The sequence below is a fragment of the Rhinolophus sinicus genome, chromosome 1 (genome assembly GCF_057876585.1).
Source record: "Rhinolophus sinicus isolate RSI-liver-muscle chromosome 1, RSI-T2T, whole genome shotgun sequence".
Taxonomy (NCBI): Eukaryota; Metazoa; Chordata; class Mammalia; order Chiroptera; family Rhinolophidae; genus Rhinolophus; species Rhinolophus sinicus.
The window spans coordinates 13,854,605-13,881,774 of NC_142501.1; the positions used below are offsets into that span (position 1 = coordinate 13,854,605).

The 27,170-nt window shown below is 47.2% G+C and overlaps 1 protein-coding gene across 4 annotated transcripts in view; it reads left to right on the forward strand.

The window, feature by feature from the left end:
• LARGE1 (LARGE xylosyl- and glucuronyltransferase 1) overlaps nt 1-27,170 on the forward strand; it is a 489,591-nt gene that overhangs the window by 25,012 nt on the left and 437,409 nt on the right. For 2 of the 4 annotated variants that reach the window (XM_019728416.3, XM_019728417.3), the window contains exon 1: nt 18,327-18,455. The exons of the other annotated variants lie outside the window; for them this stretch is intronic. In XM_019728416.3, coding sequence (XP_019583975.1) covers nt 18,391-18,455 — 65 coding nt within the window. In that variant the 5' untranslated portion in view covers nt 18,327-18,390. Of the gene's footprint in view, nt 1-18,326; nt 18,456-27,170 lie in introns of those variants that run through there. 4 annotated transcript variants of the gene reach the window in all.

Sequence of the window (27,170 nt, forward strand, 5' to 3'; positions counted from 1 at the left end):
AGACTGATTTTGTTCCATCCTCGTTTTCCACCCCAGTCACCGTGGGCTTCCAGCTCCCCTTCTTGTCCACTGGGAGGGTACGGATGGCCTGTTTTTCTATTTTCTATTTATGCCCAGATACATTCACTGTTAGGACCACTTTGTCCTTCCTTTCCTTCTTACTCTCTCCTGGTTTCTGGTTTGAGGGGTGTGTCCCATCCCCTGTTGGTGGGAAGAATGGTAGTTTTTAGTGCAATGACTGAGGTCACCAAGGCACTGACACACCAACTCCGCCCACCTCTGCATGTGAACCCTCCCCTCCCCGCCCCACCCACTTTCCCATTGGCTGAACCCTACATCTTGCCTCTCAGTGACAATGCTCACAACACAAAATTTGGATAATTACATCCAAATTTTGGATCTAATTTGAGGTGTCTCTAATTTTAAATCTCCTGCCCCATTTGTTGGCCCCATAAACCCTGAAACTGTTCCAGATACTCTGTTTTGGTGTATAAACTCTTTGGACTGGCTCCCTTGCTATGAACTAATAAGAGCACTGCCACTTTTGGACCACCTGCCGTATGTCAAACACTGGATTAATGATTCTCATTGTGTCTTCCCGTCAGCCCCAAGGAGGTACATATCATGATGCCAGATTTACAGGGGAGCACGCGGAGATCAGTGGGGTTCGCTTTCTTGTCCAAGGGCACGTGGGGCTCGTGTGTGGCTACACTGGGATTAGCACTCGCACACTGTGCTGTAACTCGCCTGGGCTCACTGCCTCGGAGGAGGACGGGGGTGTTTCCGCCAGGCGCCATGTCCCAGTTTTGCTTGGAAAATACAGTGGTTACACACAGGTCACCTGATAAGCCCTTCCTGATGGACCACAGTGGCACAATGTGGGGTAGGGGACACAGCTGAAACCTTAAGTTGAAATTGGGAGGCATTCCAGCTGGTCAGGAATGGAGGTTCCAGCTGAGGAAACCCAGGTGGGGAGTGGGAGGGTTCCAATAGTGGTTCTCAGCCCTGGCTGCATTCTAGAACCACCTGGGAAGCTTAACATCTGCTGCCTGGGCCCCACCCCTGGACATACTGATTCAGCGGGTTTGGAGTGCAGGCGGGCACTGGGATCAAACATTCCCCAGGAGGTTAGCATGTGCTGCCAAGAGTCAGAACGGGCGGGCAGGAGGGCCTCCACGTAGCAGGAGTTTGGGCCGGAAGTAGAGAAGACGGAGGCTAAGGATGGGGCCGTGGCCCTTTCCACCATGACTACCTCCCCTTCCCTCCCCGCTTAGAGGAAGACACTGGCTTCCTGGAGCCCCATTTGGGGATCGTGCTTTCCTTTGGATTTAATAGACCCCTACCTCTCCAGTGTCATCAGCTCACTTCCTACTTAACACAATGAAGAGACAGAGGGGTCGGGATGTACACCCAGAAGGCCTTATAGGTGGTCTCTTTGCCTCTGCACAGACTGCCTTTTGTCATTGCTTAGAGGTAGCCGTTAAACCTGGGCTTTGTGGTTTTCCCAGGTCGCTTGAGTACCTCTTGATGAGAGACACTAGATTGCGAACGCCTCCTGGGTAGGGTCTCTATAATTGTGTCTGCTAGAGTGAATGGCGTGATAATTGATTCGTTGTGGGTGTTTTGTAGAACTTGGTTTGGTGATTGATTTTTAAAAGTTTTTGAAAATTGAAGCACAGAGAACCTAAGGCAGAGAACTAAGTCACTTAGGAAAGTGAAAACCTTGGTGATTTTCACCCAATTTAAATGTGTAGCCCTGTTAACTCCACCCACTGCCTTCTTTACCCTGCTCTGTTTTTTCCCTATAGCATCACAGTTAGTTAATACGTTGTGTAATTTTCTTGACTGTAAGCTGGTGGTGGCAGGGGTTTCTGTCTCCTTATGTCTTGCACATTGAAGGCTCTTGATAAATATTTGTTGAGTGAATGAACAAAATGGTGACTTATAGCTGGTGTCAGTGGGATCCAGAGGGGCAAACAGACTAATCCAAGACTTATTCTTTTGGTTGAGCTCTGGGAGGAGCTGCAGGTTTTCCTGGGGCAGGAGGCATGAAGACCTCTGGGTTAATTTTATTTTATCTACCCTCATGGACGGGGTGCCTTTTTTTTTTTTTTTTTTTTTTGTTGTTGTTGTTGTTTTTGAGCAGGTACCTTGTAGTGGAAAAGACACTTCTGCAGACTTGCTTCTTTTATGTCTTCCAAACCACGCCCTTGCCCCTGCTGGGGCTTCAATAATGCATCGTTTCATAAGTTCACAGACTTTAATGTGTTTCTGCTGAACCTCTAGTCTCAGCGAGGTAGTTAAATGACAATTAAACCACTGTGGGTTTCATTCAAAGTCACCTCTTCACCCTCTCCTGTTTCACCCCCTCTGTCACTCCATGTATGCAGAACAGTGTTGTGTTTTCCTTCTTTTAGTGACGGTGTGACGTGATGTGTGCATGCGTGCACGTGGGTTCCCATGTGTGAGTGGATATACTGATTATTTCAGAATCAGTGATCCATGAAACAATAGCAATGTGTATGTACACGTTTTTGAAATTCTGCTTCTCCAGCTAATGGATGGGGGATCTAGGGACCTGCAGGAACTAATATTTAACGAGGGTGTTACAGTTGTGCCAGATTCAGGGTTTGCAGTGGCTGCTGGTAACTTGTCATGTGCCTTGACAAGGCTCTGAAATTTACTCAGCAATCATTCATTCATTCATTCATTCATTCATTCAGTGCCTTAGGGGTATTTTATATGAGGCACCTGGGGGGTGAATGTGATAGGCTGTTTTCATTAATGGCCCCAGTTCTTGGGCTCCACCGTGTAACTTACTTTGGTGTGAAGGGTGAGTCAGAGGTGATGGTGTGCTGATTCTGAGGCTAGGCCTTAGAAGACGGAGTGTTTTGCTTTTGCTTTTTTCCCCTGGCTCTTTGCCTTTATCGCGAGGACAGCGTGCTCTGGGAGCCTGCTGGCCTGAGGAAGAGTAAGATGAGAAACACTTGGAGCAGAGCTGCCCAGCCCCAGCCCGCAAACCTTCATTTGAGAAGGTTTGCCCACCGTAGATCAGCTGAGTCCCAGCCGACCTGCAGAGGAAAGTTTAAAGAGGGAGTCTGCAGGTGAGTGGTCAGAGAAAAACTCACGGTGGGGGGGGGGGGCTTTTTAAAGCCATTTTTAGATTGTGTTATCAAAGTTCAGCATTGACTAGGTTTCTGAGTTTAAAATATGTGATGTTTTAAAATTGATTTCTAATCAAAGCCAATTGCATTGATGCCCATTTCCCATTGAATATTCAATGACTTTGCTTTCACTGGACCCAAAGAAGAGTCTTAAGACTTAAAGCCACATTGGTGTCAGAGATCGAAGCCCCGTTAGTAAACATACAATATTTCTGATGCTTATCGAAAAGAATTACCCACCATGTATTGGGCGTACCTACTGAGTACCAGGGATGTGATTGCTCAGCGTTTTATAGGCATGCTCTCATGCAATTGTCATCATCGCCTTAAGAGAGAGTAATAGATACTAATGTTAATTCCATTTGCTAGTTAAATTAACCAAGCCAGAGAGGGTAGGTTCCTTGCTAAAACCATGCAATAACATCAAAGGCTTACTTTACTCCCTGTACCCGTCTCTCCTGTTAGAGTGACATCTTCTCCCTTTATTTTTGTATCGCCAGCACTTACAGTGATGCTTTGCACATAATAGACGCTCTAAAGATGTCTGTTCAAGCAAAAAAGAAGTATAAGTCTGTAAAAGAGGATTAGTGGCTTCATTCGTGTCTTTATGGAAGTCATAGCCTGGTCAGGAGACAGAATTCTGTTCTGATCCTTATAAAACAGTGAGGTGAGGTCAGTGGGGGAGATACTGGAAATATCATAGGTATTTCAGAGAGCCCGCGATACAACCTAGAAAGGTAACACCTTCGGGAAGTGGTGAACTCTGAAATGAGTCTTAGTCGAGGAGTCTGGATTAGACAAGGGAGGAACGAGGGGCTTGCCTGCAGAGGAGACGCGAGTTGATAGAAACCATACACAGGTCCCTTGCATAGCTTCTGGAACACAGTAGGTCCTTAGTTATAAATGTTGGGTGAGGAAGGCACTGGCAGTGAAACTTCTGAGTTTCTCTGACCAATAAAACTATGAAAACTTGAGATTGCACAGTTCACCAGGGGCAGGGGCATGTCTGTTTTTCTGGACTCCACTGTATTTCTGGCACAGAGCTTGGTACCTCTTCCGCATCTAGCGCTCAGTCAGTATTGAACGAATGAATGGATTTCTGTTCCCGGCTCTCCTCTCCTCTAGCTGGTCACTGGAGAGCACTCTTCAGTCAAAACGCAGTTCTTGAGCAGTTGACTCAACCAGCAGCTTGAACTTGTCCGTTCCACTGGCATTTTATGTACATGCCTCTGTGAGCATTGGTGGAGTCTCCTTCCCCCAACCTCCACTGAGCCCCTGCAGGACCCCTAGCAAACACCAAGGCCCAGAGCTCACCGCCCCATGTCGAATGTTCTCAGTAAATGGTGTTGACATGAGTTGATCGAACAGAGGCCGTATTTGAGGAGAGTCTGACTTTCTCCTCTGCCAGGACTTCAGAGGGGACCAAAAAAAAAATAATAATAATAATAAAAATAAAAAAATGTTTATTTAAGAAAATCATTTTGTAGAGTTTCCAAATATGTTTTATTTGAGCTCTAAAATCTCACGCTTGTGAGCGGATGGACTCCAGAAGGTGTGTTTTCTTTTTTGCCATTGAAAGAGATGTCACAAATGGTCCTGAGGCATGCTGGTCCGTGCACAAAAGTCTGCCTGGCCCAGGAGGGAGTGAAATTCCTGGACTTCTTCCAGGAGAATTGTCAGACAGTTACACTTGCAAACTGACAATTAAAATGGCAAGATGATACAATTGAATAAGAATCTTTTTCATTTATATTGAATGAGGAGACTTGAGGGAAAGCTCATGCAATTAAAAGGAGAACCATGGAGCTTCTGGAGGGAGCGCGGTTAGAATTTTAGAGGCAGATACCACCTGTTATGTACAAAGTCTGCTTCAAAGTACAGGGTTTTCTTTGGGGGAATGAGGTACGGTGCTGGAAACCTAAGCTTTTGGGTTAGGCAGACCTTGATTTAAATTGGGTACTTGACTAAGGGTGCAACTGCGTAAGCTCTGAAAACAACCGTCAGTTTTCTCGTCTCTAAAATGCATACAATACTTTACCAGACTTCTGTAATGTGTGAGGTTATATTTGTGACAGTGCTTTCTAGGTAGGAAGGGCTTAGTGTCATCTTCTTTCTCACCCCCATCTGTGATATGAGTACATCATAAGCATTGTTACTACATTTATCCACCATACACACATCATTTCTTGGCTTAGAGGGAAAATGGAGAGGCAGTTGAAAATGCAGCAGGGAGGGAATGTTTTGTGTGTGGAAATTATAGAAGATACTGACAAAGTGGGAGGAAGAAGGCAACTCAGTCTCTAGGAGTTCATTTCTCAAACAGCATTCCTTCGTGAGCTTGCCTGTGTTCTTTGAGACTTTTTAAAAAACTGAATATTTTTTCATTTAAAAGTTTTTAGTTAAAATTTTGTTATATCAAATAAGTATAACTGCCATGCTTCCCCGAAAATAAGACCTAACTAGACAATCAGCTCTAATGTGCCTTTTGGAGCAAAAATTAATATAAGACCAGTCTTATAAGCTGATTGTCCGGCTAGGTCTTATTTTTGGGGAAACATGGTAACTTTTGGGTCATCTGCCTGATGACTTATCACTGAATACTGGCCCTGGATTGGCACCAATGAGTCATTGCTTTGGCACCAACGACTTTCCTCTTCAGTTGAGGAAAGCTAATAAAGAAGGGACAGAGGACACTCCTTGTTTGAAGGGGGCATCGGCGTTTCCAACAGCAAGAAGGTACAGGGCTGGGGAGACCAACCTCAAAAGAACCCCGCCCACCTGAGCAGAGCGAATCATACTCAGTCGGGAACATGGTGGCTTAGGTTCAGCACTGACTTAGGTTCAAATGAAGTTAAACTTGTATTGGTGTTGAACTGCAAAGGTACCTTGTAAGTTTGTTTTGCTCTCAAGATGGTTTTAGAGCCACAAGTCCTGAGCATGTGACCCTCATTTGATGCTCATAGGCTCTTCTTTTTGCCTGGAATTCTTGCTTTCTCTCAACACCCTGCTAAGGTCAGGTCAAACCTTACTTTCTGTGTTTCTAAAGATCTTTGAGGCAATTCTCCCAGCTGATTTCAATGGCTTCTTTGGGATATTTTAGTGTATTTCTTTCTTTGGTTCATTCCTGGACTAGAGGCTTCATGAGGGCAGGGGCTGTGTTTCTGTTACTCTCCTCACCCCTGTGTCCTGCAGCACTTAGCACTCAATAAATATGTTACTGAAATATATATATGTAATTTTTTTATTTTAATGTTTTACATTTTAGTGCTTGAATAACATTGGAATAAAAACAGTTTAAGCTAAAACTAGGGTTCCTGCCAACTTCTTTTTATACAAGTGGCCCTGGTCACTCACGTTTCTAGGAACATTGTGAGTGGGGTCGGGTCGCCTAAGGTTGGTGACCGAGCTCTGAGGTGAAGGGAAGCAGGAAGTAGGAATGTATTGGGCCCACAGTGTCCCGCTGAGCACCAGGGGCCAAGGCTGCTCTGAGCCAGTTTCCAGTGGATCCGAGGAGAGGGAACGGCCTGCCACTCGCCTTGGCCACTTCCTTACCTGAGATGCTGGTGTGTGTGTGGGGGCGGTTTGTAATTCAGGTCCACCTTTTCTGGGTCTGGCACCTCCGGAACGGTCATTATAAAGGCTGCATTCATGGCTTTTATGATTTGGAGAGGCTTGAGCTGGAGCAGGATATTCATAGGAAGTCGTAGCCCAGGTGAGACCCCAGTGACTCCTGGAGAGGAGCTGAGTTACTTACGCCTAAAGCTCACCACTTAGTGGGCATTACTCAGTAGATTTCATCATAATAACTTTGTTTTCACAGCCTTTCGCAGGTTGCAAAGCACATGAAGAGGACTTGCATTGCTCTGTCCTTACTGCAACCATGTGATGGCAAGGTGGGATAAACATTCCCATTTCACAGATGAGCATGACCGAGGCTTAGAGAAGGTTGATTTGAACTTGGAGCTTAGGACTTCCGGTCCTGTTACCTCCACTGTGTCATTTGGCCATGTAACGGAAGGGTCTCTGGCTTCCACCGGGCTCCTGGGCTCATGTCTCAGAGGCTGGGGTTCACCTACCTCTATCTGGTCACCTAGGATACCAGCTGGCGATAAAGTGGATCAGTAGCAACTTAATTCTGTTTTCAGAGACGTAAAAAGGGATCGATTCTGCTTGGTTCCATGAAAGACAGTGTTGCTTGTGGAACACAGACACTTCTTACTTGTGTCATACCAAACTGGGCTTGAACACAAACTCGGGCGCTTTCCAGCTTGAGTGGATTACTTCCCATCACCTGAGACTCAGTTTGTAATGGGCAAAATGGGGCTACTAATGTTTAGTCAGAGCGTTACAATGAAAGGAATTAGCATTTGGAAACTGCCTAGCTCGGCACTCACACACATGCCAGTGGTGATTCTTATTTCCCCCAGGTTCTTGGTGCCCCTTTAATAACAAAACTATTTTTTTGTGGAAAGCCTCACCAGTGTGGGTGCTGTTGGTGCCATCACAGGCTCAGAGTGACTGTCTTTATGCTTGGCAGGCACCTTAGAAGCTGCAGGGAACTCGGGCTTCAGGGAGCAGGAAGAAGGCTGATCTGAGCAGTCAGTCTTGAAACCTAGAGGTGCTCCTGTCATTGTCCCTTGGAGACAAGGCTTGGCTTTTGGAGTCCGTGTGTAAATTCCACTAAGACAGTGATTTGCGGGAGGTGGGAGGCCTCCTTATCCTGGGCAGGCAGATTCAAGGCTGGGAGCCAGCCCTCAGCAGTGTAAGTGGTGACCTCGAGAATCTGGCAGCTCTGTGGGACAGTGGCATCTAGCCTTTCAGGGCCTCCCCCATATGGCCTTGCCTGGCCTCCCACTGATTTATTCCTTGCTCAGTCGTGACATTGCAGCCAAACTCAACAGTTGCTCGGATGTGGCAAGTTCCTGTGTTGGGCCCTTCGCTTGGACTGGCACAGGGTTAGAGCCTCAAAAAAAAAATGTGGGGTTGGATAAGTTGCCACTTTTTCTGGGGCTGACTCACCCCACACCGTAGCTGTGTTTGAAGACCACACTCTTTAATGTCATCCGAGGAAAGAGGTCCTAGTATGGTAACCCAGGATGATGTTCTTTGCAAATACACACATGCTTTAAAGTAATGTGTTCCCAGCAGCCTGGTGGATGGCTCCAAAATGACAAGGAAACGGAGGAAAGCAGTGCTGACCGAGGCCTGTTGTGTGGGCTCAGTGCCTGCCCTCAGGGAGCTTACACTCTAGTTGAGGGTGAGCGAGCTGGTGTGGTGAGTAGAGATTACCTTCTGGCGGACCTGTGTTCAGATCTTCATTTTCTTTCCTTTTGATTTATCACACAAGTATTTAATGAGCGCGACTATATACGAGGCTCTGCTGTAAGTGCAGGGGGTCTGTTCGTAAGCCGAGTGATAGAAATCCCTGTCTTCAGGGAGCTTCTATTCTAGTTGAGGGAGTCAGACTAACAAACAAAAGAAGTAAAACATATCGAATCTTTATGGCATCACAAGTACATCATTCTCCATGCTACTTTCTCACAAGTGCCACGGAGACAAAAAAAGCACAAGTGGAGGGTGGGGTGTGTGTGTGTGTGTGTGTGTGTGTTCTCTGCAGGTTTAAGGTGCTCAGGGAGGGATTCTCAGAGGTGATTTGAGCTAACACCTGGAAAGGTGAAGGAATGAGTCATTGGGATATCTAGGGAAAGAGCTGAGGCTGAGGTCAGCGCAAAGGTCCTGAGGCCATTTCTCAGCTGCTAATTGAGAGACCACAAGGAGGCCCAGTAACTAGAAGGGAGGGAGCACGGAGGAAAGTAGTGGGGGAGAAGGTCAGAGGGCAGTGGAGGCCCAGTTGTTCAGGGTCTGGGGACCTGGGGACCATTGGAGGAGGGGCATGAGCCCACTCGTTTATCAGGGTCACTTGGGCCACTTTTGTGTTGAGGATTGCCCACCAGGAGCAAAGATGGAAGCTGGAGGTCATGGAGGAGGGGCTTGCTTTAATTCAGGCAGGAAATAGGGTGACTTGGGCCAGGGTGAGAGTAATGGGAGGGGTTGAGAAAGCGTTGATTCTGGGTCTCTGTTGCCTACACTCTCTGTGATCCCGGGGGAGTTATTTGCTGTCAATGAATTTTAATTTTCTCAGCTCTACAATGGAGATAATAAAACCTACCTCACAGGGCGGTTGCAACTGGGTAGCCAACGATGGGCCTGGCGCCAGAGTGGCAGTTCCCTCGCCACAGCCCGCCCTGGAGGCTTATGCGTGGCCCCTTCCATCATCTAACATGTTAAGAATCTGAAGCTGTTGAGGCTGAAACATTAAAATAACAGCCACTTCCCGCTGCATAGGCTCCTCCAGTGCTGGTGGCCGAGGAGCTATTTAGAGATGTTCTGACCCAACCTTCTTGTGTTAATGATTCGGAAACTGGAGCTCAAAGGGACGAGATTTTTGCATTTTCAACATAATTCATCCAGCTTGTGTGCCATGCCTCACGGCCCCTGTGGATTTGTGAAGAGGCCAGGGTGATTTGTGGTCCAGTGTGAGGAAAATTGGATTATGGAGCGATAAATTAAAAGAGTGCTCGATCAGTCTGATAAAATCTCCATAATTCGGGGCTCTTGAAGTTCAAGGTAATCCTAGCAAAGAAAGTGGGAGAACAAAGGAAGAAAATGAAAAGTTCTGCTCAGTTTCGTGAGCAGGGAATGTGCACCTCTCGTTGCAAGATCGAATCTCAGGAGTTCACTAAAAATGCTTACTGAGGTAATTAAGTGCATTTTATTGCTCTGTGGGATCTATGGAACTTTTATTTGCCACGCGCATTACTTACTGTCCTTAGTTATTTTATAGGACAAAGTTCAGCCTTGCTGTTCTGGTTGCAGTGATGAGAGGAGAGGGCCCGAGCTTTCCTGGATGAATGTCATCACTGGTGTTTTCCCTAAGCTGTAACAGCGCCCCCTGCTGGGAGGTCCCCTGGCTGGCCTGTGCTTCAATCACCTACCCCTTTGTAATTGCTGGTGACAAGTGATAGCCGCTTGGCAAGATCTGGATACAAGTTAGACTGGCTTTAAACACAGCCATTTCATTTACATTAGGTCACTGTCCTTTTTTATGAAACAGAAGGACAGAGGTGAGTTTGCTGGAGTGGAAAGGGTGTTAGCACTTCCTCGACAAATGTGGGAGACTTTTTCTGTCCATCTTGGTTACTGCTCTGGGGGCTTTTATAGCACCAGTCTCGTGTCCTGGAGAACAAGCCCCAGAGGTCAGTGTTGACATGTTCATACACAGGAGAGGGTCACCCACTTCAGGTTTGTTCTTTCATTGAATAACTGCTCCTTGTAAACGGGTTTCCCGAACCCTCAAGCTTAACCTTGGTGAAACAGACACTGTAGATGGGTCTTTCTCAAGGCGGGATCTCTGGGTCTGTATTCTGTATGAGAATTCCACAAAACTTTTTCAATTGGGGGTTTATATTTTGATGATAAACTGAAAACAAACAAACAGAAGAACATTGTCATAATTTTTTTGCCGTGATCTTTTGCAATTGAAATATATTTTAATAAAATGAGACCTGTGCTTTTTAACCAGCTTCCCCTTCCCCTTAGAAAGGGGTCAGTTTACTCCCCACATTTGAGAAGCTTCATAATAATCCTAATTGTTTTGCCTTCTGTTTCTCAGTTCGTGTCGAGGTGGTGAGTCTCAGATCCGTCCTCCCACGCAGATCCTCACCTTCCCTTTTAGTTCTACACCTGCTTCTTCGGGGAGCCGGAGGTGACTGCACCTGGCAACTTAGCACGGGGATCCCTGGGGGCTCCTGGGTCTGCTGCAAGCTTTGAGCTGTTTTGCTTGTTAAGCTGGACAGTAAGGCGTGCAACGTGTCTTGTGCATGGAAGTCATTTTCTAGCCCCAGGGGACCTCGTCACTATGCTGCTGGAAACCTGGTACATGAGAAGGCATCTGGAACGTTAGACTCTCCATATGGGAGCCTGTCAGGGAATGTCACTGCGAGTGGGCCTGGCGGCCCCTGTGGCATCTTTATTGAATGTGGAAAAAAAAATGCTGCTTATGAAGTAGAAGGGGACAATTTGGAGGCTAACATTTAGTCTTTGCAGTCAGAAGCCTGGAAAATACATTAACATATAAAATAAATCTTTCCCTCTTTCTTCTGTCCCTTTGCTTGTGAGTTTACTGCCCACAAAATGGGGCTTAGCTGGCATGTGTGAGTGAGGGGAATATAGTTGCATCCAAGCCTATGTCATACGTAAGAGAAGCAGAGGGAAACCAAAAACGTTCTTGTGAAGAATTTTTCCAGAATTTGAAAGCAAGATCTAGCTGACAGTTCAGATGAAAGCATCTCCACCTGTTATGTCTGCGAGGTTTGGTAAAACTTTCACAGAGGAAAGAAAACTCCCATTGCGTCTGGCAGGCCTGCTTCACGGAAGTGACCAGAATATGCCTGGGAAGGTGAGCCACGCCACGAGGAAGAGATGAGTGTGATCTGCAGGTCATGGTGGTAGGACTAGGTGGGACTTGGGCAGTGTGAAGGGACAGGTCTCAGTCTTAGCATTTTCTCTCTCTCTCTCCCTCTCCCTCCCTCCCTCTGTCCCTCCCTCCCTCTCTCCCTCCCTCCCTCCCTCCCTCTCTCCCTCCCGCCCCCCCTCCCCTAGCTCGGTGACCCTGGGCAACGCTGTGATGTATTTTCCCCTTGAGCCTCAGTTTCCTTATCTGAAAGCTGGCATAAGAACAGCAATCTCATAGGATTGTGAGAGGGTTCAATGAGAAAGTACGTCCAAGTTCACTCTGATACCTCTCTGCTGTGTAGAAGCCATGGATGGCTGAGATTTTGGTCAAGACTATTCTCCCATTGGATCTGACTTAGACCCAAATATCCTGAAGAGTATGGCAGCCGTGCATGGTCCAAAAGGCTGTGAGATGTTGTCTTTTGCTTCAGGTTAAACCTGTTTTTTTTGGCCGCCCAGAAATGCTTTCATGTTATTTACCGTGGGTGGGTGCAGTTTGGAGTGCTTGATTAACCCAGCAATTAATAAAAGTGGAGAGGTGACAAGTGGTGTTACCAAGCCTCCGTAGAAAGCGATGCACTTGGCCTGTCTCCACGCAAACAGATTGGTGGAGAAACCACCTGTGAGGAGGCACATGGGATTGTAGAATAGGGAAGCTGGTTGGGAAAAGGTACTCAACAAAACACAGGGTGTCACGATGGGTTGGTTGGTTGATTACTTCATTCAATCAACAGATATTTTTTGAGTAATTCCTATTTTGCCTGATACTGTGCCAGGAATCAAAGGTACATATATGGATAAGTCATAACTTCTCTTATGAAGAGGTTTTGACTGATGGTGGAGATAATAGACATGCAAGCAACACATTCTAACACTTTGTGCTGAGTATGGAGAGATGGTGTTTAAAGTTCATGGGTGACCAAAGGAAGGAATGTTGTCATGTAAAGAGAGTGCAGTACTTATGGAAAAGGTGATTTGAGCCAGACCTTGCTGGTGCCAAGGGCATTTTAGCTCAGGGGACCGGAGGAGCCAAGGCCCGAGGCCACTTATTACTGGGTGACGGGGCAAATCACTAGCCTTCCTGGGAGTTGGTTTCCTCATCTGTAAAATGGGCATAAAGAATCCATGTCTTATAGGGTATTGGGAGGAATCCTTCTTAGTTCATCTGAAGCACAGTGCACTTGACCCCTGGCGACCTGTCCTGTAGCAATTAGACCCCTGACGTATTCGGGTTCCTTGACTGTGCTCTGCATAAGAAGGAGCTAAGACTGGAAATGTCACGTAGGGCCAGGTATGAAAGGCTCCGCAATGTCACGCGTCCTGATTTTATCTCTGTAAAAGGTCACCCACACCTTGTGTAAGCCATGTCTCCCCTCGAGGTATCAGTTCTACCCTTTAAAACACAGCCACCCATTGGCAATCACAGTGACAAGTAATTGTTAGTTTTTCATTCTTTCCTGGGGTGATGGTACGAAGACGCCATTTTTCTAAGGAGCAGATTTAGAGATATGGGTGAGGGAGTGTCCAGTATCAGGAAGAACTCAGCTTGGCATCTCATTAGACATGGAGTCAGATTCTGGCTCTGACACATGTCCTGAGGCAAGTGACTTCATCACTCCCAGTTTTTACATGCGTGGAATTTTGTCTAAATTGTATTTATGTATCAAGATGAAACATTTATCTTAAGAACTGGGATGGAAATTCCTTTGAAGGCGAGATTGCGTTTGTGTAGGAAAATACCTTGATAAGCTATACCAGCGCTGCCGACTATATATGATACAGGCCACATAGGTAATTTTAAATGTCCTAGTAGCCACATTCAAAGAAGAGTAAAAAGAAATAGGTGAAATTCATTTTTAATAATATGTTGTATTTAGGTCAGTATAACCAAAATATATTGTAAAAACGATTGAGGTCTACTACATTCTTTTTATTATACTAAGTCTTTGAAATCTGGTGTATACTACCCATTTGTAACACAACTCAATTCAGACGAGCCACGTTTCAAGTGTTCAGGAGCCACAGGTGGCTTATGGCTGCCGTATTGAACAGCATCGGTCTGGGGAAGAGCCAAAGCCACAAAACGGCTGCACAAGGAAAGCGATCTTTCTTCCTCCCTTCTCTTCTGTCTTTCTCATCCCGCTATCTTTCTACCCATCTTTCTCTCTCTTAGTCTCCCTCTTTCTGAGAGGGAGGAGAAGATACAGGACCAGTGGAGACCACAAGTGGATGCTTTGTGGAAAAGGAAGACGGGGGTAAATTTCGTGAAAGGACGTAGAGGGCGGGGCAGGAAGGTCACCAGGAATTTTCAGAAACCATGGAAACGGTAGCAGCCCAAGTGCCTTGAGTGCTTAGGATACGCCGAGCACTATTCTAAACATTTTCCTGAATTGTCTTATTGAATCCTCATAGAACCCTAAGGGAGAATCATTTCTCCCATGTGAAAATGGGAAACGGAGGCACAGAGAGGTTCAGACACCTAAAGTCACACAGCTGAAATTCGGACCCAGATAATTTGCCCTCAGCTGTGTTAGTTGCCTCAAAAAATCTCGGAGGAAAAAAAAATCTTAGCGAAGGTTTTAGGCCTCTGTTTGGCGCATGCACTGAGTGGTTTGCCCTGGAGGTCTGGGGTGTGGGAAGGCCTCGGGGATCGCCTGCACAAGTCTGAACCTTGCAGCAGTGCTCAGATTATGTAGTAGAGGCATCACCCGGACACCATTGTTCTAACAGCAGGGCCTCCATAAAGGGCACCTGTTCCCTTCCGGCCCACAAAATAAGCTTTATTTATATTTCTTAAAGATGGGACGTTCTTAGTTTTGTTCATGTGTACCATGTTTTCCCGAAAATAAGACCTGGCCGGACCATCAGCTCTAATGCGTCTTTTGGAGCAAAACTTAATATAAGACCTGGTATTATATTATATTATATTATATTATATTATATTATATTATATTATATTACATTATATTATACCAAGTCTCATATAAGACCCGGTCTTATTTTACTGTAAGTATTAATTTTTGCAGCAAAAGATATATTAGAGCTGATTGGCTAGGGCTTATTTTCAGGAAACACGGTAGATCCATGCCTTATACACAGTAGCTTCTCCGTAAATATTTATGAAAGTCAGTTAGGATGTGTTGGCATTACTGGATAGGGTGACGTCTGAGTCCATCAGGGGTCTGAAAATATGACTGTGCCATATGGGATGGCCTTCTACATACACCCCCTGGGTAAAGGGGGCTCGCGCGGGAAGATGACCACTGTTTTCAGATCTACAGTTCTCACTTGGAGCTAAAGACAGACCAGTTTATGTGTCCCATGAGGAAGCTTTTTTTGATTGGTTTTTCTAGTAAATTTTTAAAATTGAAAGATAGCATATTATACAAGGAGCAAAGTACAGAAAGCATAAGTGTGCAGCTTGATGTTTTTTTTCACAGAGGGAGTCCACCTATCTGTCCAGCTCCCAGAGCCAGAAATAGGGCATTCCCGGGGCCCCAGACTCTCAGTGCCTCCTTGCCCCTCCCAAGGGTGTCTGCTCTCCTGACTCCACACATGGCCTTCGTGTACCCTGGCTGTCGAGCAAGTCCTAAGGGTTGGAATTTTGGGCCCAGTTTGTTTCAGTCCTGCATCCCTGATGGTCTCCAGGGTTGGGGTTCTAGCTAACCTGGTATTTGTGTCCATTGCACAGATGAGAAACTGAGGCGCACAGAAGTTGTGCAGCTTGCCCAGGTCTTATGGCTTGAGAATAGATGAGTGATTCACACCCAGAGCTGTCGTGCTTCTAAGCCTGTGTTCTCGGCCAGTTGAATCTATTTTCTTCTATGACCTTTTGTCTAAAATCCCATGGTTGGGATGCTGAGATTGACATTGCTGGACTGAGTAATATCTGCGGGTGGCCGCTGTGAAGCTGCAGAGGAAGGGCCAGCCACCCCATTCGAGCCCAGGGTGCTGGATTTATCCCGAAGGCAAGCTCCTGGAACCCAGGGGGACTGAAGGCCACCGCTCAGCTGCCAGAGTGACTTGGCTGGCAGAGCCCATCCAGGGTGGGGCTGCAGGAGGCTTCAGCATCAGGACGGGCAGGGTCCTCCTTGCACCCTGCTTCCCACCTCTGCTTGCCCGGGCTCTGATGAGGGCAGCTTTCAATTGAACAAAGTCAAACAGCTCGCTCCCACCAAAGTGAAAATGCTGGGTGCTGCCAGGTGCCAGCTGCGATCACCGGTCTCCCACTCTGGGGCTGGGCAGCTAGCTGCCTGTGAGCACGTTGGACTTCAGCCCCAGTGAACGCTCAGGGGATGGGGCCGGAGTGACAGGCTGGGAACGGCAGCCTCTGCCTGGCCTGGAGGCCACTTGGAATGGTTGGAGGTGGGCATATGGATTTCAGGCTGAGGAGCTTTGCTGTCTCTGTAGCACGGCCCTCTGCCCCCACCGTTCCCCAGTCAAGAGGGACAGGTGGTGGCTGTCATTCTGCAGTTGGCCCCGGCCACAGAGAGATTTGCCAACCATTCTGGAATGGAGATACCCCCAGCCTCTTTGGCCCAGAGAACGCAACTTGACCCATAAAGCTGTGTGTCGGTAGTTCCTCAGCCTGGCTTTCTCTCCAGTGTGAGGAGAGTGGATAGCAGGCAGAAAGATAAGCTATTACACTAGGCTCAGTGCCCGTAGGACTGACATTTAATGCAAAGGCAAAATAAAATCACTCTTCTGAGCAATGGCTCTTACAAAAATAAAGCCAGCATTATTATAATAATCCTAGTGAGCACGTTGCGGCACAGTTTACTTTTTGCTGGCCCCTGGGCCTGACATCAGATATCGAATGGTGTAGGGGGGCATCTTGCATCTGCTGCTCAGCTGTGTGACCTGGGGCCAGTTACGCGCCTCCTCTGTGCATCTGTAAAATGCAGAGCACCACAGTTGCTGCCTCTTAGAGGTGTGTTAAGTAAAGCGCTTAGATGACTGTCTGACATGTTGGAGTCTCAATAAACATTCATATAAGTATGAAGAAGATGATGATGATGAAGATGATATTCACGAGTCAGTTTATAGTCTGCGCAGTCTGGTGTGTGCTAGGGAGTTTAGTGTTCCTAGTTTACGGACCAGGAAACAGGCACAGACAGGCTCAGTTCCTGGCCTACGGTGTCACAGCCGATAAGGAGCTGAGGTGGCATTTGAACCCAGAGCTGCCTGACTGCAGGCTTTCCAGTGGATGGTGGAGAAAGCCATTCGGCCATTACTGTTGGCTTACCCAGGATTCCTTGCTTGAGGATTAAATTTATTTCAGAAAAGGGCCCTCTTCCCCCAAAAAGGAGTTCCAGTAAAAACAGGGCATATGCTATTTATTTTATGACCCGTTTAAAACAATAACCATAACTAATGTTTGTTGAGTGAATTGACCCATATCTGTTGCTATATTTCCTTGCCCTGTTGTTTGGGCCGTGTCCTGAGACCTTTGCGTAAATGTTTGAGGTCAGATCAAACTAGAGACGCCTCTTTTCTCTCCATGGCTGACATGCTCCTGAAAGATGCCTGGATCTGTGAGGATGGTCACAGTGGAGTCTTGGGAGGAGGGAAGGCCCGTGCTAATCTCTGTCTGTTCCCTGTGTCCTTAATGGTGCCTAGAGCCCCAGTTGGCTGTGACCTTCTGACCTTGAGCCGCTCTTGTGGTCCATTCTCCGGATCCTTATGGCTCTATCTAACAAAGGACCAAATCTTTCAGGGAAGATGAGGTTTTGGGGTTGAGAGAGGTAGGGTGGCAGAGGGCAGTCTGTGGAAACAATGTACCATTTTTTCATTTAAGTTCCTTGAGTGGAGGCAGGACAACAGAGGACCAGGGAGGCGTAAAGAAGGAGGGACAGATTAAAACAGTAGTGACGGGTGGGGAACGTAGAAGAAACGTCAGGGTGGGAGGTGAGGGGAGGAGGTGGGACAGACGCTGAGGCAGAGGAGGAGGGAGGTGAAATTGGTGACTTGTACTTGTATTTGTGACCTGAGAAGTGCGGGCAGGACTGGAATGGGAGGCAGATGCCAGGCCTTGTGGGAGGGGAGGAGGGGAACGCGAGATGCAGGCTGAGGGAGGGTAAAGAATGGCACAGGGATCCGTAGATGTTAGTGCCAGGATTTATTACAGGCCACCTGATGGAGTCTCCCCCCCGCCCCCCACCGGCCAGCTGAGACCCACCCACCGTTGGCCACACAGCTGATCCCTCCCGAAGCTTCCTGCCTCCTAATCCAGTGTTTCTTGGTTGTGTCTGCTGAGTGTTCCCTGTCACCTCTCAAGGTGGTAGTGGGGGAAGGGCAGAGGGCGATGGAGCTTGCTGATCTAATCTGTTCAGTGGTTTGGTGGGGGCACCTGTGGTCAGGCCAGTGTTGGGTGCCTTCCTACATCTGAGCTTCCCGGGGAAGGCCCACACGGGGACACCCGACCTTCATTCAGTGCTGAGCGGGCAGCAGGGGGTCACCACTGGACACCATTCAGAAGAGACCACACAAATAAACTCCATGGCGTGGCTCGTTTGTCTGGGAACAGCTTGAGCTAATCGAGGCGTTCCTCCGTCGTGCGCTGCTCATGCCAGGGGGGTTAAAAAAAGAACGACTCTCACCTGATCCAAGGGCTTTTAGTGGGCGGTGCAGAAATAATAAACCCAAACACGAGTCAAGCCTTTGCGGAAGCGAGGTTGTGTGCTCTGGCGGGGCCAGGTCCTGCCAGCTCGAGATGGTCAGGGCTGGAGAGACAGCCAGTCCCACCCTCCTCAAGGGCCACCCTGTTGCAGGACAGAGGTGAGTGGACACGTTTTCTGTCCCTAATATTCTGTCCCCAAAATCAGAAAAGGATCTGATTTTCATGGAAAAGTCTTGTTTGTTTGTTTCCTCAGCTAAGTCAGTTCCATGACTCTTTACCAGGGTCCCACATTCACCGGAGGAAGACCTGTTCCCAGTGTGAGCTGGGCTGGTCCTGAGTCTGTCTGCTCCTTATGTACCCCGAGAGCTGGTTTCATAGATATGGAAAGTCAAGCCCAGGGATGTAAAAGACTTGGACACAGCTTTGGTGAGGATGGTGACGGTGGTGATGAAGGAGGATAGCTGCTCTTTGCTCAGGCCTCCTGTTAAATTCTGGGGCAGTGAAGACTGTGTATAGAACAAAACTGCTAATATTTATTGTGTCACGTGCAAGGTTCTGAGCACCTGTGGTGCACGAGAACTGGGAACGACTCCGTAAGGCAGATCCCGGAGTCCCTTTTACAGTGTAAGTGACGGAGGTGGGGTTAAGTCAGAGCTTGCATTCTTTCCACTAAGCCACATGCCGCCTGATGACCCTGCCAGCTTGCTGTGTGTGGAGTGACCCTGTGGGTGGGTGAGTGACTGGCTGGGAGGTGGTGCCAGGACACATCTCTATTCTAGATCCTTCTTCCTTGGCTCCCAGAACCCCTCGTCCCATCCCCAACACACTGCCCTCACCCCTGCCCCCATCCCTTTTCCTCGTGCTGTTTCCTCCTCATTCGTTGATACAGAAATGAAATATGGGGGATAGTTTAGCTGAGTGAACACGAATAATCATCACTAGTTATCTGTTCACTTTAGTTATTCAATGCGTTGACCTTAAAAATGTTTTTCTTAAGGTGAACAATGAACTCTCGTCCCTTCATTATGGATTAGTAATCATGAAAATTGAATATTACTGAATATCCTGTCAGCCACCAGTGTGGTTCATGCTGTGAAAAGTCTAGTATTGCAGGTGAAAAGTTGCAGAAAGAAAAAAAGGAGGAAGGACGGAGGAAAGAAAGACATGTGCTTGAGTGTTTTGGGAGGTGTTTTGGTTAGCCCTAAAATAAGAAATAAGCTTGAAATTGAAGATGCAGTTCAGATGTCACCTGTTCTGAAGCCTTGGGCTATTTACCTGGGCAGATTTAGGTACCTGTCCTCGGTCCTCCAATAGCACCTCCGTTCTGATTTCATTGTTGGTATTTCCCAGGATATATGTGGCCGTTTCCATGTCTGTTCAGGGCTGGGGCTGTGTGTCTTCTGCCCTCCCGTGACCTGACCCAGTGCTGGCACTTCGTAGGTGCTCATTCAGTGTTTACTAAAATGCCTTAGTGCAGAAAAGCTTTGTGAGAGAGGAGCTTTATTTTCCTCTGCCTGCCGAGTACTCTAAATAACCTAGTTAGTCCTGTCATGATTTCTATCGCCCATATGGACCTGGGTCAGTTTTAACTGCGAAAATGAACTAATTTGAATTTAATGTGAACTAATGGGATGTATGTAAGTCACTGCCCATTTAATTAATTGGTTTGTGTCATCAAATAAGCGTTTTAAGGGCCACTAAGTGCAAAGCGTTCTATCTGGCAGGTGCAATACAAAGTCGAGAGAAAAGCCAAGGATGTGGGCTTTGAAACCAGACCAGCGGAGTTCAAGTGCAGATTAGACAGTGACTGCTGGCTTTAGGTGGTGTTAGGGGTAAGAGCACAGGTTCTGGGTCTGCGTTTGAATCCTGACTCCGCCACTTATGAACTGTGTGACCTCAGGCCAATTACTTCACCTTTCTGTGCCTCACTGGCCTCTTTTTTTTTCTTTTTCTTTTTAACACTTCGGGGTTTTTTTGTGTGTGTTTTTTTTTTTAATTGAGGAATATTGGGGAACAGTGTGTTTCCAGGACCCATCAGCTCTAAGTCAAGTCGTTGTTTTCAATCTAGTTGTGGAGGGTGCAGCTCACTGTCCCATGCAGGAATCACACCAGTGACCTTGGTGTTATGAGCACTGCATTCTAACCATTGAGCAAACCGGCCACCCCCTGTTCTTTAAAGTGGGGCCGCTTCATGGGGTTGTTATGCAGTTAGGGTCTTTGTGGGGATTAAACAAGTTAATATCTGTAAAGCACTTAGTACCATGTTGATATTTGTTACTGCTATTGTTTGCTCCTAATTAAGCTTCAGGTCCTCCTGTGTAAACCCTGACTGTCTTAGTACCTAAGTCTTCATAGAATTGTGTTGAGGGCTGTATTAGTTTCCTGTGGCTGCCATAACGAAATACCATAAACTGGGTAGCTGAACACCACAGAAATCTATTATCTCACAGTTCTGAAATCTAGAAGTCTGAAATCAAGGTGTTAGCAGGACCATGTTCCCTTGAAACCTGGGCGGGGAATCCTTCTTGCCTCTTCTTAGCTTCTAGTGGTTTGCTGGCAATCTTTAGCGTTCCTTGGCTTGTAGATGCATCATTCCAATCCTTGGTCATTATATGGTGTTCTCTCTGTCTGTCTGTCTTCACATGGCCATCTTGCAAGGACACTGGTCATACTGGACTAGAGGCCCACCCTCCTCCAGTGTGACCTCATCTTAATTATATCCACAATGACTGTGTCTCCAAATACGGTCACATTCTGAGTTATTTGGGGCTAGGACTTCAACAGATCTTTTTTTAGGAGGACACAATTCAACCCATACAAGGATGAAATGAGAGAATCCATGAGAAGCATTGAGCAGAGAACAACACAGGACAAAACCGTGCCGGTAAATATTAGCTGTGCCTTGTATTATTGTTCCCCTGTCATCATTATCACGATGACTACCCATTGCTAGGTGGCCGTAAGGGTTCTCTGAACATTTTTGTAATTCATGTTTTAACTGTGTGCTACCTGTGGATGGTGTAGGCCATCTTACAGGGCGAGCCAGTTTCTTAACTTCCTGAATCTGCGTTGTCTTGTCTCTGAAATGGGAGGAAGTAGGACCACCTCCAAGAAGGGACCCCCTTCCAGGACGAAGTAAGGACGAGTGTGTGCCGGTGGCCCAGACGCATTGGTGCCCAGGCTTGCCGTCCCTCCTTTCCTGCTGGTTCTTTTTAGCGCAGTGAGGACAAGTCCCCATCAGTGCCACTGCAGAACACAGATGCCTCCTCTGGCCTTTCCCGCGGGGCCAGGAAACCTCGGAGGTGTGTCCAGACATGAGCCAGCTTGGATTTTCCAGACCCCCAGTTGCTTTGCAGTCAGAATGGGGAAAAAAATCTGTGTGTGTTTTTTTTTTCCTACTTGGGAACTGAACAGATCTGCTCCAGAGACGTCTAGATATCTATGGAAACAGTCCTAATTTTAGACTTGCCACACTTAATGCCAACTTGGAGAGTGCAGTATTGGGTCAGGGCCCAGGGAATGGGGAAGGTCCGCAGGCCTGAAAGGGTCAGAACAAGCTGGGAGTAGCCAACTGACCAACCAACAATGGGAAGATGCTGCAGAGATCTGAATGGCTGGCTTAAAGCTAAAGGGGCTGGTTCCAAGGAGAAAATGAGTCTGACAGAGGGGGGCCTGGAGAGAGGAGCTTGTATCAGAAATGAGTATGTTGAACCAATGAATCTCCCTCATCTCCCGCCCCGCCCCCCGTCTGAATGCTGCTCATTTTCAGCCCTGTTCAAGATCTTTCTTTCCCCTTCCTCACCTTTGGAATCAGCCACTTCTTGCCCTGAATTTCCATCACCTTTTATAACGCTGTCGAAGCATGTAAGGGCAGCACATTTAGTTTTGAGGTTCATCCATGTACCTTGTGGTCCCCCCATTTGTTTTTGAGCCCCTCAAGGTGAGCCGTGGTCAGCGTTGTGTCTGTAAGCTGAGTTGCCATGGAGGAGCCGTGCAGAAAATGAGTAACAAGTGGAATGAGACATGGCTGGTGATTTCTGTTGCTCAATCCCAGGTCTGGGCAGCTACTAGAAAGGGACATTAAAAGTGCAAGTATAAGAAAGAATACAGGAACACGTTTGATGGGAAGAATCCTCTTGGATGGCAATGGAAATTGCCTGTAGTTCTAATAAGCACGTGTGGGGGAGGGCTACAGGCAAGAGCAGGCCATGCGTGGTGTGGTGGGCGTTGGGTGCGATGGGGCGAGGGAAGAAATGGATGGAGATCATTTTAGACCTTGTAGGGGATATCACTTCCCTCTCGTCAGCCCTGTCCTCCTGGCTAGGTCAGCTCCTAGAAGAAGTCGTTGTAGAATATCAAACACAGGAAGAACCTTAGACGTTATCCATTCCTGTGTGTTTTGAAGTGTGATATTCAAGACAAGCATTTTTATAGGAATACTTATGGATTTATTTTAATATGTATCTATGTAAACCATGTATAACTAGTGTTTCAAACCTGTCGTTTCTCTGGTATTACTGCTTCGGGTGAGGCAGGTCATGGGAGCGCCCTCTTGCAGACCCCGGGGATTACATACTGGTGTTCCCACCTGCCCATGGATGTGGGACACCTGTGATAAACAGACATCCTGTCGTAGCCACTTGGAAGGAAGGCTTATGTAGATGGAAGAGGTTGCTGGTATAAATTCTTATACTGAATTTCTAGGATAGACCTTGTGTTCCTTTCAGCGGGCTGAAAAGCAGCATGGTTGTGGTACCATTGGGAAGGGAGTGTGCAAGAGATTGCAGGGCAGGCAGCACCGATTTAGTTTATCCCCCTTCTTGGAATGACGAGGAGGAGGGTGAGGCCTAGGTAGACCAGATGGCCCTGATAGCTAGTGACAGCATTTGGGGCTGGAACCACGTCTCTTCTTCTTGTCTCCCCATCTTGACATTCTAGATAGGCTCTAAACTAGTTCCTACTGAATACTTGGGCACTTTATTTATCTCACTGAATTCCCCTAACAACGTTGAGGAGCAAACACTGTTTTTCCTTACTACCCAACAAAGGTGGGGCTGGACTGAAGACGTGAAATAACTTGCCGAGGCTCATGAGAGCCAATGACTCCACATAACCCCCTCAGGATGTTTAACTCAGTCGGGGAGCTGCAAACCTACCAAAATGAGCCTTTAGGTTTTGGCAACAGAAACACGTGCAGAGGTGTGGTGCCATGGGCCCCCTTCTGGGAAAGTTCTGTCCAGAGAGGAATAGAAGTGAGGCCAGAATGCAGGTAGCTCAGGCCAGCAGGCGAGTCTGAGGGCTGGGTAGGAGTTTTCTGGGCACGGGGATGCGTCCCTCTTGGGTGGCTCTGCTTCTCCAGCTCCAGGGAAAGGCTGTTCGCCAGGTGGGATGCTGGCTGGCTTCCCACACTCTCGGTTCCCCCTGGGTACTACAGAGGGGAGTGAGCAGCCCCAGCTGACCGGGTGAGTCAGAGCGGAGCCCAGAATAGAAGCCAGAGGGCATGTACGTGAAGGCCATCTCTATCCCAGTCATTCTGTTAAAGATGATTAAGCTTTTATACATAACACTATGTGCAGACTGCTTTAGAAGCATTTATTAGTGTCTCCGGGCAACAGCTCTCTGAGTTAGCCACACCCATCATAGCGTAATTACCTGGGTTGCTCACTGAGGGCCTACCTACCATAACTCACGTTGCTCACTATTCATGTATTATCAAGCGTCTTCCCAACTCCCTTCCTTCTTTCTTTCCTTCCTTCCTTCCCTCCAGCTGTTTTATTAGGCACCTCTTTGGGGGTACTTTTGTATTTGGCAACATTCCCTTTTCATTGCTAGGAATATTTAACATGTGGTAAAAATGGAAGTTTACTGTCTCTGTATCAGAATAGCTATTCCCTCATTTATGGAGATTGGTCCGTGAGGGCAGGGCTTTTGTTCATTTCTAGCTTTCTAGTGCCTAGAAGAATGCCTGGCACATAGTAGGTGCTCCATAAACAGTCACACAAGAGTGAATGAACTGAGTGTCTGCTGTGTGTTTGCCCCTGTGGAAGGTGCTTTACATACCTTTCTAAGTCTCCCAACAACCCATCCTGCACCCTAACTATGGCTGCCCCCCATTTTAAAAGCTGGTGAGCATTTACCATTATTGTAAGCACTTACACAGCAGATAATCCTCGTCTTGACTGTAGCTACTATTATCCCCATTTTACAGATGAGGAAGTGAGGCACAGGGTGGTTAAGTAACTTGCCCAGGGTCACACAGACCCTCTAATTTCAAACTATTTCTCTTGACCTGCATACAAGTACTGTCCAATAGAACTTGGTAAGTGATTGAAATCCTCTATATCTCCGCTGTAGCCACTAGCCACAGGTAGTTATTGAGCATTTGAAATGTGGCTAATGCAACTGAATTTTTGACTTTATTTCATTTTAATTAATTTAAAGTTAGATAGCCACAGGTGGCTAGCAACTACCATATTAGACAGCATAGCTCCCTACTGTGCTTTCTCTAAATAATAACAGCTCACATTAACTGAGTGCTTAATATACACGCAGATTTTTCAAATGCTTTGCATGTAGTAAGTGATTTAAGTTAATCCTCATAACCACAGATGAATTAATGGGGGTCGGAGGTTAAGTACCTCCTCCCCTCCCCAAGATTTGATAGCAAGAGATCTGTGTAGCTGGATTCTACCCAAGGGAGAACTCAGCCTGACCTCAGTTTTAAACAGTCTCTCTACTTTTCTCCCTATTTTTCATGTGTACAACAACAGATATCCCCAGGAAAAACAAGACCTCATTATTCTAAGTTTTATAGCCTCAAACCCAGTTCTGCCCACTCACTCCTTGGTAAAGGGATCAACCCATATGCAGTCTTGTGAACTCACTGTTGCCCACCAAATGACTCATTTAGGTTGAAAACATTTATGTATTTGAAGTGGAGTTGTGTCAGTGTCACTCTGAAAAAGATGTCAATATTCCTGGGTCCTAAGGAATCAGGATGTTCTTTAAGGAAAACAAACAAACCGAACAAAACCTACTTTGTAGTGTAGTGGTGATAACATCTCAAGGTCTGGCTGGGAAGGAAAAAAAATAGTTGAGCTGAAATTATCTGCAGTCTTCTCGTGTTGGGTGGAACACGTGGCTTCAGCCAGCGGGCGTAGTGACTAGATTTTACTGCTCCCAGCTGCACTTTCCCTTCTTGAGGATTGGTACATGAGCTCTGTGTCTGTGGGCAGGGGAGAGGGACAGAAGAGAAAGCAGAGGCCACTGCATTTTGTCCCACAGTGGAGGTCAGCCGTATTTTGTGATAAAACTTCGTCCGAGTGTGTTCTGCGTGCTGTCCTGGGCCTGTCATCCATGCCTGTGTCCTGTCTAGAAACTATGAACTAACCCACAGGCAGGGCTGGGCATCGAGGTTAGGAGCAGAATTGGGCTAAAGGTGATCGGGAGAGACACGTGGAGAGAGAATGAGAGAGATAGGCCTGACGGATGAGACTACCTCAGAAACACAGTCCAAATATAGGGAGGGATTGGGAAACCCAGGGACCACAGGTCAGGAGCGCTTTGTGTTCTGCAGATAGGAATAGGAGAAATATGGCCACTGGCTTCCAGGGAAAGCCTTATTCTGAGGGCTTGGATTGACTAATTAAATCCACATTCCTTTGCCTGTTGCTGTCTCAAGGCAGTCATGCATCTTCCCAAAGCAGCTCCATCTCTCTGTTCATCCATCCACCCACCCAACTATTCATTTACCCACCTATCCTTCCATCTCTCCATCCATCTCTCCATCCATCTCTCCATCCATCTCTCCATCCACCCACCCACCCACCCATCCACCCACCCACTCACTCATCCGTCCTTCTAACCAGCCAGCCAGCCAGCATTGGAGTCTTGTTTTTCATCATGGTTCTGGGGATAGTGCGGTGAACAAAGCACCATCCCTACTCCCAAGGAGCTCACAGTCTTGTCTGGAAACATGTATTTAGGCTTGTGTTTCTGAAGCGAGTGAAGGAAGGCTTGGATGCTTCACACCTTCAAGCCGACTGAATCTTGCCCCTGCAGCCCAGTAACCTGACGCCAGCATTGGTTTCTCTATGTCCCCACTTGTCTTTATCTTCCATGTACTTCTTATGGGTATTGTGCTTTGGATATTTAACTTATGTTCGGTGTAGCACTTTATTGCATCTTTATTGTAACTTTCCTGACAGAAGGGGCCTCCACGTCTTCCCTGGGACCCAGCTCAATTTCAGGCACTGGCAGGGACTCCAAGATTATTGAGGTAAATCAGAGCCCGTTAAACCTGGAAGGGACCTTAGCAGGCATCAGCGATGTGAAGGTCACTCCCAGTTTTCTCCTCGTTGCCTCTCTCAGATGAGGCCCCATCAGGATGGGCTCTATCCTGAGCCGTTGCCAGTGGGTGGAAGAAAGGGAAGCCTCACGCCACCCTGAAAACAAGTCCACTCACAGAAGCCCATTACACCTCCACACACTTCTCAGTCACCCGGAAACATGTGAGGGATTAGTTTTGCCAGATTACGAAACGTGGATGTCACATATTTATTTTGCCTTCAGTTAAAACTGAAATTGAATGCTTGACATGCATGCTAGACAACTCATTTGGTTACACAAACACTCCAGGTTGCTTTTGGTGTCTTCAAGTTAAGGACCACAATTTAAATCTTGAAAATAAAAGCACTCTTATCCCCTCGTTATTTTTAATAAAGTTCACTTGAGCCCAGAACAAAGTCCAAGGACTGGCCCAGTTTCCTAGAAATGGGCTGGCGTTGTCCAGGCATTGTGAGGTTTGCTGCCCCACCGGCCCCATCGGGAGGCAGGAGGTCATTGAGCTAGTTGAGAGGACACGTTCCCTCTAC